The sequence below is a fragment of the Coregonus clupeaformis genome, chromosome 15, assembly GCF_020615455.1.
Source record: "Coregonus clupeaformis isolate EN_2021a chromosome 15, ASM2061545v1, whole genome shotgun sequence".
Lineage (NCBI taxonomy): Eukaryota > Metazoa > Chordata > Actinopteri > Salmoniformes > Salmonidae > Coregonus > Coregonus clupeaformis.
The window spans coordinates 24,668,600-24,680,696 of NC_059206.1; the positions used below are offsets into that span (position 1 = coordinate 24,668,600).

Here is a 12,097-nt window from a genome sequence, read left to right on the forward strand (position 1 = left end):
AGCTAAAGGACGGGAGACTCATTAACACTGCACATGAATCAGAGCAAATAACTACTCTGTCTGGCTTAACTTCCTCCACCCACTGCAAGGCCAACAGTATGGCCATCAGCTCCACCATATATACAGCTAGATTTTACATTTTAGTCATTTAGCAGACACTCTTATCCAGAGCAACTTACATTTAGTGAGTGCATACATTTTCATACTGGCCCCCCGTGGGAATCAAACCCACAACTCTGGCGTTGCAAACGCCATGCTCTACCAACTGAGCTACAGAGGGCCAGATGATCTGTAATACGTTTCCTGACTTCCACCACACATTCCTGCACTACAAATGCTGACCCAGTACGTCCTGTCCTTGGATCTTTTGAACCATCTGTGTAAATGGCCACAAAATCCTGATACACAGTATCCAGACTTCTCTTAAACAAATCAGATGGATGAACACCCTCCCAATCATTCTGTAGTCTCTCCAACACTTCTAGATCAACTACTGGAGGCGGGAGTAGCCATGGTGGATTTACAGGAATAGCTACCGTTGGACTAAACTCCCTTTCCATACAGTCCCATCTCCTTCGCCTGGGTATTACCCACCCACCCAAAGCTCGTGTTCTGTCTTCGCTCATGTTCCCAGCATGCCTGCAAAATCCCTTTCGCAGGATGAGACACCCCATGTCCCTGTAGGTTGACCCAATAATTCATTGCCAGCTGCTGTCTCCTAATCTGCAATGGCATATCCCCCATCTCCACCTGTAATGCAGCCACTGGGGACATCCGAAACGCCCAACTACCTATTCTGAGTCTTTGCCCCTGTATGACATCTAGCCTTTCCAATGTGGTTCGGGCTGTCGAACCATACGCTATACTGCCATAGTCTATTACAGATCGGATCAATGCAACATACATGGATGGGTTGCTGCCATAGACTGTAAAAAAATATGAACAAAGCCATCGATGACATCACCCCATTGTTTCCTATGAGAATGATCAGTGGCGCATTTGATCAGGAAGTGTCAATTCAGCGAGTCGCCATCTTGCTACATGGAGGAGTTTTTGGAAACATTGCATGTGCAGTTTGAGGTACTCTAGGAAATGACGTTGTAGGCTAGCTCAGTGCTGCTTTCTCTCATGGAGTATCTCAAGTTGAAGGCCGACTGAGGTACTGCAGGCTGCCATTAGCAACTAAATTATCCTTATAACTTCCTCTGTGTGTGATTTTAAAGTAAACGGCTCAAGGTCATACATCTGGTGAAATAAAAGCAATTATTGGTACCATTCTAGTACCGCGGTGTGCCTTCAACATGAAATCCTCAATGGTAGCTAATGTGGCCATTTTTCCCCGCCTCCCATGATTTTAGTTCAAGTAGGATAGCAGCCTACACAAGAAATAACTCATATTAAAAACCATCTAGATGTCACCTTGATACATGCACATACAGTCTACTCAATGGGGAGGGCACGACAAAACACACCAATACAGTCATGAAGAGGGCACGACAAAGCCTATTCCCACTCAGCAGACTGAAAAGATTTGGCATGGGTCCTCAGATCCTCAACAAGTTCTACAGCTGCACAATCGAGAGCATCCTGACTGGTTGCATCCCTGCCTGCTATGGCAACTGCTCAGCCTCAGACCGCAAGGCACTACAGAGGGTAGTTCGTACGGCCCAGTACATCACTGGGGCCAAGCTTCCTGCCATCCAGGACCTCTATACCAGGCGGTGTCAGAGGAAGGCCCTAAAAATTGTCAAAGACTCCAGCCACCCTAGTCATAGACTGTTCTCTCTGCTACTGCACGGCAAGCAGTACCGGAGCACCAAGTCTAGGTCCAAAGGCTTCTTAACAGCTTCTACCCCCAAGCCATAAGACTCCTGAACAGCTAATGAAATGGCTACCCGGACTATTTGCATTGTCCCCCGCATTGTTCCTTTCGGCACACCCACTCCTTTCCACACGCCCACTACTTTCCACACGCCCACTACTTTCCTTTCGACACACCCACTACTTTCCACAAGCCCACTACTTTCCTTTCGACACACCCACTCCTTTCCACAAGCCCACTACTTTCCTTTTGACACACCCACTCCTTTCCACACGCCCACTACTTTCCACAAGCCCACAACTTTCCTTTCGACACACCCACTCCTTTCCACACGCCCACTACTTTCCACAAGCCCACAACTTTCCTTTCGACACACCCACTCCTTTCCACACGCCCACTACTTTCCACAAGCCCACTACTTTCCTTTCGACACACCCACTCCTTTCCACAAGCCCACTACTTTCCACAAGCCCACTACTTTCCTTTCCACAAGCCCACTACTTTCCTTTCGACACACCCACTCGCCCATTCTCCGGTCGCCATATTGAGCTGCAGCTTCCCCCTTCTCCTTTGTTCTTCTCCCCACACCAAAACAAAAGACACCTCTGGAACCTGTCTGGAACAGTATGCCATAGAGAGCAATAGTAATGGCGTCTTTTTGTAGGCTCTAACTAGTTGGACAAAGCCTATGGGAAAATGAATGGAGTTTCTTTTTATAGGGTTTTCAGATAAATGCCGAAAATAAGGTCTGTGGTAAACACAGGCTTAGATCTTATACTTTTTGTTCTATGAGATAAACTTCATCAGCTAATGTCACTTTTCTGAATTTTGAAGCATTTATGTAATAAACAAAACAAAACACAAAGTCTTCATAATTCATAAAGATCATGTTAACTGACTGATATCTCATAGAACAAAACTTATAAGATCTCATAAGCCTGTGTTAACCTCAGACCTTATTTTCAGCATTTATCCCAAAACCCTATTCTTTCCCCATAAATGTTCCCCATAGGAATGGCTGAAGGAGCATGAGGTAAATCATTTCTTGTTTTTAGGACTACAAGCTGGTGAGCTCTACTGGCAACGCCCCCACACTTTTTAGATACCCATTTTACATTTTAGTCATTTAGCAGACGCTCTTCTCCAGAGCGACTTCCGATTAGTGAGTGCATACATTTTTCATACTAGCCCCCTGTGGGAATCGAACCCACAACCCTTGCGTTGCAAGCGCCATGCTCTACCAACTGAGATACAGGAGTAGAAGTTACAAAACACAACCATGTTTTTTCACATCTCTAATGTCTCCCATTTATGAATGGATGGTTGTGTAAAAATATTGTTGGTCACCGCCTTTCAAAGTGTGTTGCATTATGGGGATAACTGCATGTCAACTGCATGAACTTCACAAAAACCATGTGATCAAAGGTACAATGTACAAGGAATATTTACAATTTTTGAGTGTGTGATATGGGGGTTGGAGACATGTTTATTTTGACATTACAAAGAAAAACTTCTATAAACAATGGCAACACTGCCATGTTGCACGGAGCCTTGCTGTAGGTAAACCAGAACCATAGAGATAGATAGGAGACTCATCTTTGTATCTGTACCATCATAGCACCTGTGACAGTATGGGCAGAGCCATTGAGGGAATCTCCATTTTGAAGTAGTCCATTTTCTTCTTCACTATTGGCTGATCCCCCCCTGATGACTCCAACAAGTTACAAGTTGGAAGTCCCACCCAGTTGACTACATTAAAAATGGTGGAAGCCCTCAATGGCTCTGCCCATGGTAATATGCCTTTTGGCCACTAGCCTCTATCATTCTCTATGACCACAACACTGTCTGACTTTCAGCTGTCGCAGACACATTACATTTACATTTACATTTTAGTCATTTAGCAGACGCTCTTATCCAGAGCGACTTACAGTTAGTGAGTGCATACATTTTTATTTTTTATACTGGAATCGAACCCACAACCCTGGCGTTGCAAATGCCATGCTCTACCAACTGAGCTACATCCCTGCCGGCCATTCCCTCCCCTACCCTGGACGACACTGGGCCAATTGTGCGCCGCCCCATGGGTCTCCCGGTCGCGGCCGGCTACGACAGAGCCTGGATTCGAACCAGGATCTCTAGTGGCACAGCTAGCACTGCGATGCAGTGCCTTAGACCACTGCGCCACTCGGGAGGACACATCTCCCCCGACTTCACTCGTTGACTTTCGTCTACAGTCAGCTGCGTTAGTGCAGAATATTGCCTGGCTGCCCTACATACACAAACAGCATGAGGATATCTTGATGCATTGTGGAAATATCAACACAGATGAACAATAGGCAGAAATATGAACTATGAATATTAATGATTTACATTTACATTTAAGTCATTTAGCAGACGCTCTTATCCAGAGCGACTTACAGGAGCAATTAGGGTTAAGTGCCTTGCTCAAGGGCAATGATGAATGTAGACTTTACTTTTTGGTAGCTGGTTAATAGACAATGTTCCAAGTCAAATTTACTCCCATTCAATACTTCCAAAATTTGGTCCTGAGGCCCCCCCTGGGTGCACGTTTTGGTTTTTGCCCTAGCACTACACAGCTGATTCAAATAACCAACTCATCATCAAGCGTTGATTATTTGAATCAGCTGTGTAGTGCTAGGGCAAAAACCAAAACGTGCAACCAGGCCCCCCCCAAGTTTGGGAAACCCTACTGTATGGTACTTCCTGACAAAAAGTTGTTTAGTGTTATGGCTCTAAGGAAAACAAAGGGCCCAGACCCAGACACTGAAAAGTTATGTTTTTCTTCCCCAGTCAAAGGCTCCTTAGTGTATTTCAGGGCATGGAGAGTTATTGAGCCTCGGGGCCACCCTGGATTTTGCCCCAAATCCAATATAGTGTGCAAAATCCAATATGGCTGCCATAATACCATTTGATGGGGGTTTAATCACCTGTAAATGAGTTTTGCAAATAAGATACATCTTTTAGAATGGCGTACTATACTTATGACATTTACAACTATTCTGGTGTAATTCAACTCTATTGGGAATCCAATATGGCCACCATCATTACACTCAGTTCCAATTAGTGCCAAAACCATACAAACACTGCCTGATACAGATTTTATTTAGAGGCAAAATATATGCTCCAGTATGAAAGTGAAAATTCTGGGGTTGGGGTGGACACACACACACACACACACACACACACACACACACACACACACACACACACACACACACACACACAGGGGTTAAGATAGATAGACGATCCCCTTCAAAAGGAAGCCATCTTGCCGTGAACCCGGAAGCGGTACACACAGGTGTAGTCCTGGTGACCCCAGTTGCTGAGGACATGGAGCTCCACATACCGATACACTGCAGTAGGGTTCTGAGAAAAAAAAAGTGAGAGTGAGAAGAGGGTGAGAGAGGTCCAAGCTTATTGACTTTTGAGATAAGTCTTAATGCATGCACATTAGGCCCCAAAAGGTATTTCTACCTGTCTCATTAGCCTGTATCTTTACTATGTATCACTACCTGTCTCATTAGCCTGTATCTTTACTATGTATCTCTAATAGTTTGTCAGCATTGGACTCACAGGCAATTTGAATGTCTGGAGGGGATCTCCAGCCTGGTCATATGTAAACATTCCGAGCAGTGTTCCCTCTTCGCTGACAGTAGACATGCCCTACACAGAAAGCGAGTGGGGAAAAAGTGAGGGAGTCAATTAAAAGGTATTCAACATAGCACTAAAACATCCCTGTACAAATCATCCCACTGTAGATTCTATGTGGTACAAGAAAGGAAAGAGCCTCAGAGTTGGAGTGCTGAACAGGGAAGGAAAGGGGCCCCCCCCCCCCCCACACTCAGAGACTTTGTGAATACAGGCCCTCAGAGGTGACTCACGTAGACGGCGAAGTCCTTGGGGGCACTGTCGATGCGTCCGTTAGGGGAGACGGCGGTGGAGAGGTGCTCCAGAGAGACATGGGTCACGTGGATGGGGTGAGACAGGGCGATGGTCATAGTGCCCTGGGCCCCAGGAAACGGCCAACACTTGCCAGGCAGCACCTGCTGGCCCTGAGGGGGTGAAAGATGAGTGACAGGTGTATTTGGATCAGTCTTTAACCCTCTAGAGCAGTGTTTTCCAACCCTGGTCCTCCAGTACCCCCAACAGTACACTGTTTCGTTATAGCCCTGGACAAGCACACCTGATTCAGCTCATTGAGGGCTTGATGATTAGTTGACAAGTTGAATCAGGTGTGCTTGTCCATGGTTACAATACATTTTTTGTTATTGTTGGGAGGACCTGGGTTGGGAAACACTGATCTAGAGTCTAAGGGGGGGGTCGGTTCTACTAAGCCAACATATGGAATTGTTTTAAGATGGTCATACCAAGGATCATTTAGATATTTGATTTTGAGGTCAGGGCTCTGTGCAGGCCAGTCAAGTTCTTCCACACCGATCTTAACAAACCATTTCTGTATGGACCTCGCTTTGTGCACGGGGTATTGTCATGCTGAAAAGGGCCTTCCACAAACTGTTGCCACAAAGTTGGAAGCACTAGAATCGTCTAGAATGTCATTGTATGCTGTAGCGTTAAGATTTCCCGTCACTGGAATTAAGGGGCCCTAGCCCGAACCACGAAAAACAGCCCCAGACCATTATTCCTCCTCCACCAAACTTTACAGTTGGCACTATGCATTGGGGTAGGTAGTGTTCTCCTGACACCCGCCAAACCCAGATTCGTCCGTCGGACTGCCAAATGGTGAAACGTGATTCATCACTCCAGAGAACGCATCTCCACTGCTCTAGAGTCCAATGGCGGCAAGTTTTACACCACTACAGCCAACGCTTGGCATTGCGCATGGTGATCTTAGGCTTGTGTGCGGCTACTCGGCCATGGAAACCCATTTCATGAAGCTCCCGACGAACAGTTATTGTGCTGACGTTTCTTCCAGAGGCAGTTTGGACCTCGGTACGCGCTTCAGTACACGGCGGTCCCGTTCTGTGAGCTTGTGTGGCCTACCACTTCGCGGTTGAGCCGTTGTTGCTCCTAGATGTTTCCACTTCACAATAACAGCACTTACAATTGACTGGGGCAGCTCTAGCAGGGCAGAATTTTGACAAACTGACTTGTTGGAAAGGTGGCATAATAATAATAATAATATGCCATTTAGCAGACACTTTTATCCAAAGCGACTTACAGTCATGCGTGCATACATTTTAGTGTATGGGTGGTCCCGGGGATCGAACCCACTACCTTGGCGTTACAAGCGCCGTGCTCTACCAGCTGAGCTACAGAGGACCATCCTATGACGGTGCCACGTTGAAAGTCACTGAGCTTTTCAGTAAGGCCATTCTACTGCCAATGTTTGTCTATGGAGATTGCATGGCTGTGTGCTCGATTTTATACACCTGTCAGCAATGGGTGTGGCTGAAATAACAGAATCCACTCATTTGAAGGGGTGCAGTGGTCTAAGGCACTGCATCGCGTGGTTCGAATCCAGGCTCTGTCGTAGCCAGCCGCGACCGGGAGACCCATGGGGCGGCGCACAATTGGCCCAGTGTCGTCCAGGGTAGGGGAGGGAATGGCTGGCAGGGATGTAGCTCAGTTGGTAGAGCATGGCGTTTGCAATGCCAGGGTTGTGGGTTCAATTCCCACGGGGAGCCAGTATGAAAAATTACAAAATGTATGTATGCACTCACTAACTGTAAGTCGCTCTGGATAAGAGCGTTTGCTAAATGACTAAAATGTAAAAAATTTAGTGTATAAAAAATATAAAAAAACAGAACATCATCGTGTTTGTGAGAGTCTCATAATAATTTGCCACCTTTCACCGCAGATGCGGAAGGGCGATATCGGTGGATGTGGTGGATTGAGACGCAGCCCATACAAAGAAACAGATATCTCTAGCTTAAACAGATGGATTTAGATGGGAATTTTTGTATTATGTTAATTAGATTTCCGCAGGCCACGGAAATTGTAGGAGAATGGTTAACCTGCATTTAAACATGGTGGTCAAGACGACACACTTCAGAAAGAGAGATATAGGTACCTGGATGACACAAAGGGAGAGAGAGGTACCAACCTGGATGACAGTCCGGGGGGTCTCTGCAGGATACCACAGGGGAATCCCCAGGAAGCTCACGCAGGCCGAACGGGTGTGATACGTCTCAGAGCATCTGCTGGTTACAATACTGCCACCTACACACACACACACACGATACTGTAGTCTATAAAGCATCCACACGTGCTGGGACTATTTCTGTGGCACATACGGAAAACATGCTGAAGTACAGTGATGTCACAAACCTTGAGACTCCAAGGCAAAGTCAGGCAGTCGGTCCGCTAACGGACGACTGCAATCCTTTATCACCCGTTTCATGTCCCATCTCTCATCCTGTGAGACACAGACAGACACACAATCACACATGCACGGTCAACTTTAAAAACGCATCACATCTTCTGTTTATTTTACAAGAAAATAAATAAACCCACCTGGGCCAGTTGGTCACGCAGCCATTTCTCCATGGCCTCTTTAAAATCAGGTGTCAGGTGTATGTTTTCTGGTGTGGGAGCAGGGGGAGGCTGGTTTTGAATGGTGGTCACCTGTTGCTGCAGCTAGAGAACACACAGAGATCACGCATATTAGGAGAAGTGTGTGTGTGTATGTGTGTGTGTGTGTGCACGTGTGCCTGCGTGTACGTGTGTGTTACCGTATCACTGGTGTCCTCCAGGGCTCTGACCCTCTGTGTGGTAATGGACTGTTCCTCTTGGAGATCAGCCATCTTGCTGCCGAACTCGGCAGCGTCCTGGGCCAGACGCTCTCCAGCAGTAGAGACAGCAATAGAGACACTACAATAAAATAGAATGAAACAACACAAAACAAATGTATTTTCTATTTTGGGAGAAACAGATATTTGTCTTCTAGAATAGAATACAACATAACTTTTGTCTTGTTTTTTTATGGGGTAGGAGCTAGGGACTATATGGGTAGTTTCAGGACTGGTCCACACTCACCTGTTCCCTTTCCCTCTGACGTTGTTCATCTCGCTCCTTACTCCCCTCATGTCGATATTGAGTCTTTGTACCATCTGTTGGTGGACACAAACACAATTCAATTGAATAAACTTTATTAATTCCAGAAGGGCAATTATTGACACCACATCTCAATTGACAAACTGGCAATACTACAGCAAAAAATAGAAAATAATCCCAGGTACTTCCACTACAAAGGGATAGATTGACTATTCTCACCTGGGAAATGCCTCGGTGCTGGTGTGCTTTCTGTTTAAGAATTTCAATCTCTCTCTGCAAGACAAGCACATGGACAGATAAATTAATATGGCCAAACATTTTGTGCATTCTCTCTCCACCCCCTCTCTCTATTTTGTACCTGGATGTTGTCCATTTTGTCTTCAAGAGCTGAATCCATGATAGAAGTTCCATACTGTAGAAAGAGTTTTAACTAGTCAACCAGAGTGTTGCCCATGCATAGCTTCATTGCAGCATTCACCCAATCAAGACATAGATAACACAGTCTGCCCCAAAGGGCACTCTATTCCCCTATGTAGCGCACTACCTTTGACCAGAGCCCACATAAGTGGGCCACTATATAGGGTATAGTGTGCCATGTGAGACGTCACCAGAAGACAGATGAAAACAGAGGTCCTACTGTAGCCTTTGATGTCAGGTCGGGCGGAGAGTCAGGTTGAGTCGGCCGGTTCATTGGAAGGTTGAGGTTCATGGTGGGGAACACGGTCGGAAAGACAAATACTGCAGGGAAGACATTGTGGTTCGGGGTCACACAGAGGACAGGTTTATAGGAGGATATTTAGATGTGTGAACATGAACGTTACGTCACACTCACGGAAGGTCAGGAGAACGGGCAGGAGGAAGAGGAAGATGACAAACCAGGATGGCAAACCAGTCGGGAAACATGAACGGCCTACAGGGAGACACACAGAGCCAAAGATAATGCTAATGCTAACAAACAAGGCAAAAGCAAAGCGACGAGCTAATGCTAAACTAATGCTGACAAATTTCAAGCAGAGAGACACGCATAAATTAAAAAGGCCCTTAAATTGAAAATTGAATTGAGACACACTGATGCTAAGCTAATGCTAACTAACCAGCTTTTTTTATCTTCTTATTTTTTACAAGCATATAAAGACATGCAAATGCCAAGCTTGTGTTGTCTCTCACAGACAGACACACTGAACTCACTGCAGCTAGCGCTGGCACTGGTCCTAGTGCCTATCCCGCTGGATAGTCTCCTGTTGGAGCGTGTCTTGACCCTCAGTGGCTCCTCAGAATCAGAGCAGTAGCCAGAGCTGTCAATTCTGGTGAATCCAATGCTGGAGGAGCTCATGCTGGGCTGCAGGGCCACAGAGGCGGCGGGGCCAAAGGAACAGGGGCCACACTGGGTGCCACAGTAGGAGACAGGAAGGTCTGCCTTCTCTGGACGGCCCTCACAGTTGGCGCCATGACTGACAGAGGGGGAGGGAAGGAATGGGGGGAGAGAAAGAGAGGGGTGGGAGGATGTTGGGAGAGAGAGAGAAAAAGAGGGTGGGGGGAGGAGGGAAAGAGAGGGGTGGGGGGAGGAGGGAGAGAGAAAGAGAGGGATGGGGGAGGAGGGAGAGAGAGAAAGAGAGGGTTGGGGAGGAGGGAGAGAGAGAAAGAGAGGGTTGGGGGAGGAGGGAGAGAGAGAAAGAGAGGGTTGGGGGAGGAGGGAGAGAGAGAAAGAGAGGGTTGGGGGAGGAGGGATAGAGAGAAAGAGAGGGGTGGGGGAGGAGGGATAGAGAGAAAGAGAGGGGTGGGGGAGGAGTGAGAGAGAGAAAGAGAGGGGTGGGGGAGGAGGGAGAGAGAGAGAAATAGAGGGGTGGGGGAGGAGGGAGAGAGAGAGAGAGAGAAAGAGGGGTGGGGGAGGAGGGAGAAAGAGAGGGAAAGAGAGGGAAAGAGGGGTGGGGGGAGAGAGAGAGGGAAAGAGGGGTGGGGGGAGAGAGAAAGAACTTTAGTAATACATCGCATATGATTTCCAATCTACAAAAGTGTCTAACCCGGGCTAGGGACATATCCTGTGTTGTCACAACTCCTATGATCATTGTCATGGAGTTGGCAAGACAGAACAACCATGTCCTAGGGACAAGGGGCTAGATAGGGGTTATCAATCTGGACAACCCCTAGCGCAGGCAGGAAGTGATGTCAGCAGTACCAATTAATTCATCACCTTTGATTGGCTGATTTGGCTTTTGGATTCCCTTATGGCCCCCTGTTCTCGGTTTCCTCTTGTTGAATACCCTGAGACAGACACACACAGATACATTTTGATTTGACACACACACAGTTAACACTGTGCTAATACCACCGTAAGTGCAATAAGCATCACCGCACACACAGCGATACTCTCTCACTCACACACACACACACACACACACACACACACACACCTACCTACCTAGGCACAGGGCTCTCCTTGTAGGAGACCATGGAGCCAGAGATTTCATCATCTGAGGACTGGTCATAGTACCCTACATTAAGAAGTCTCGCACTTCTTCTAGACATGACTGAGAGAAAAATAAAGAGATTGATTGATTTCAAATGCCAAGCCTAAGCAAACCCCACCTTAGGTCAGTGTTGTCATGGACAACTTCATCTTACTTAGAGCACAAAACTGGACAACAGTGGAAAATATTGGGTCCTACAGCTAATTTGTACAAATTCCTCTTCTGATTAATTGATTCATCGTGGAAACTTTTCTCGCATTTTGTGAGTTTAAATCAGCATAGCATTACAAGATGATGCGTCGAAAAACCCCGACTAAAACCGGGCTTTTTGGATCAAATATTGCCTTCTACTTACCGGAGTCTTGTAGGCCAATTCATACAGTAATTTTTGCAGTCTTTAAACTAAGATGTAGCAGCAGAAAGTGTAACTTTGCTAATGAGCCACTGTGTTGAAAACACTGGAATTTACAGAGCGTTTACATTGTTGCGTCTATGGAACCATAGAAATAGAATGGGGGACGCAGTTTACGTCATAATCAGCTCTCCTCGCCAAACGTATTTTGATTGACAGCTCTCCAAAATCCATTTGATTGTTTCGTTCCCTAATACAAATAAATAAATAAATATCGCCACTTTTCTCTCATTTCTTGTATGTCTGCCTATTCCACACACGATGGCGACATTTAGCCACCATATAGCACATGAACACGTCATAAACCATGATATTACAGGAAATTAGCTGTAAAACTGCAACATTTTCTCTCAGCCTCAT

At 46.4% G+C, this 12,097-nt stretch overlaps 1 protein-coding gene and 1 long non-coding RNA gene across 2 annotated transcripts; both read right to left on the reverse strand.

Annotated features, from left to right (window-relative positions):
- Nucleotides 1-4,470: 4,470 nt before the first annotated feature.
- Nucleotides 4,471-10,215, reverse strand: LOC121583183 (SUN domain-containing protein 3-like). The gene is made up of 13 exons (XM_045225385.1): nucleotides 10,046-10,215; nucleotides 9,690-9,767; nucleotides 9,495-9,595; nucleotides 9,216-9,269; nucleotides 9,077-9,130; nucleotides 8,840-8,913; nucleotides 8,536-8,674; nucleotides 8,318-8,440; nucleotides 8,132-8,219; nucleotides 7,908-8,023; nucleotides 5,725-5,895; nucleotides 5,417-5,506; nucleotides 4,471-5,209 (listed from the first exon to the last, which is right to left on the reverse strand). Exons 1-13 carry the CDS (start codon nucleotides 10,188-10,190, stop codon nucleotides 5,096-5,098), a joined length of 1,347 nt encoding a protein of 448 aa, XP_045081320.1. The 5' UTR covers nucleotides 10,191-10,215; the 3' UTR covers nucleotides 4,471-5,095.
- An 8-nt stretch (nucleotides 10,216-10,223) lies between these two features.
- On the reverse strand, nucleotides 10,224-11,806 carry LOC123492648. Its single transcript, XR_006661822.1, has 4 exons — nucleotides 11,681-11,806; nucleotides 11,277-11,385; nucleotides 11,049-11,119; nucleotides 10,224-10,308 (listed from the first exon to the last, which is right to left on the reverse strand). It is a non-coding gene; the product is annotated as an uncharacterized LOC123492648 (long non-coding RNA).
- Nucleotides 11,807-12,097: the final 291 nt, after the last annotated feature.

Excerpts from the sequence above, each read along its gene's own strand:
- LOC121583183 (XM_045225385.1), bottom strand. The coding sequence starts at position 10,190 with ATGAGCTCCTCCAGCATTGGATTCACCAGAATTGACAGCTCTGGCTAC. Across the intron at positions 9,131-9,215 it reads ACAAAATGGACAACATCCAG|AGAGAGATTGAAATTCTTAA; the intron begins GTACAAAATAGA and ends CTTGTCTTGCAG. Across the intron at positions 8,675-8,839 it reads GTCAGAGGGAAAGGGAACAG|TGTCTCTATTGCTGTCTCTA; the intron begins GTGAGTGTGGAC and ends ATTTTATTGTAG.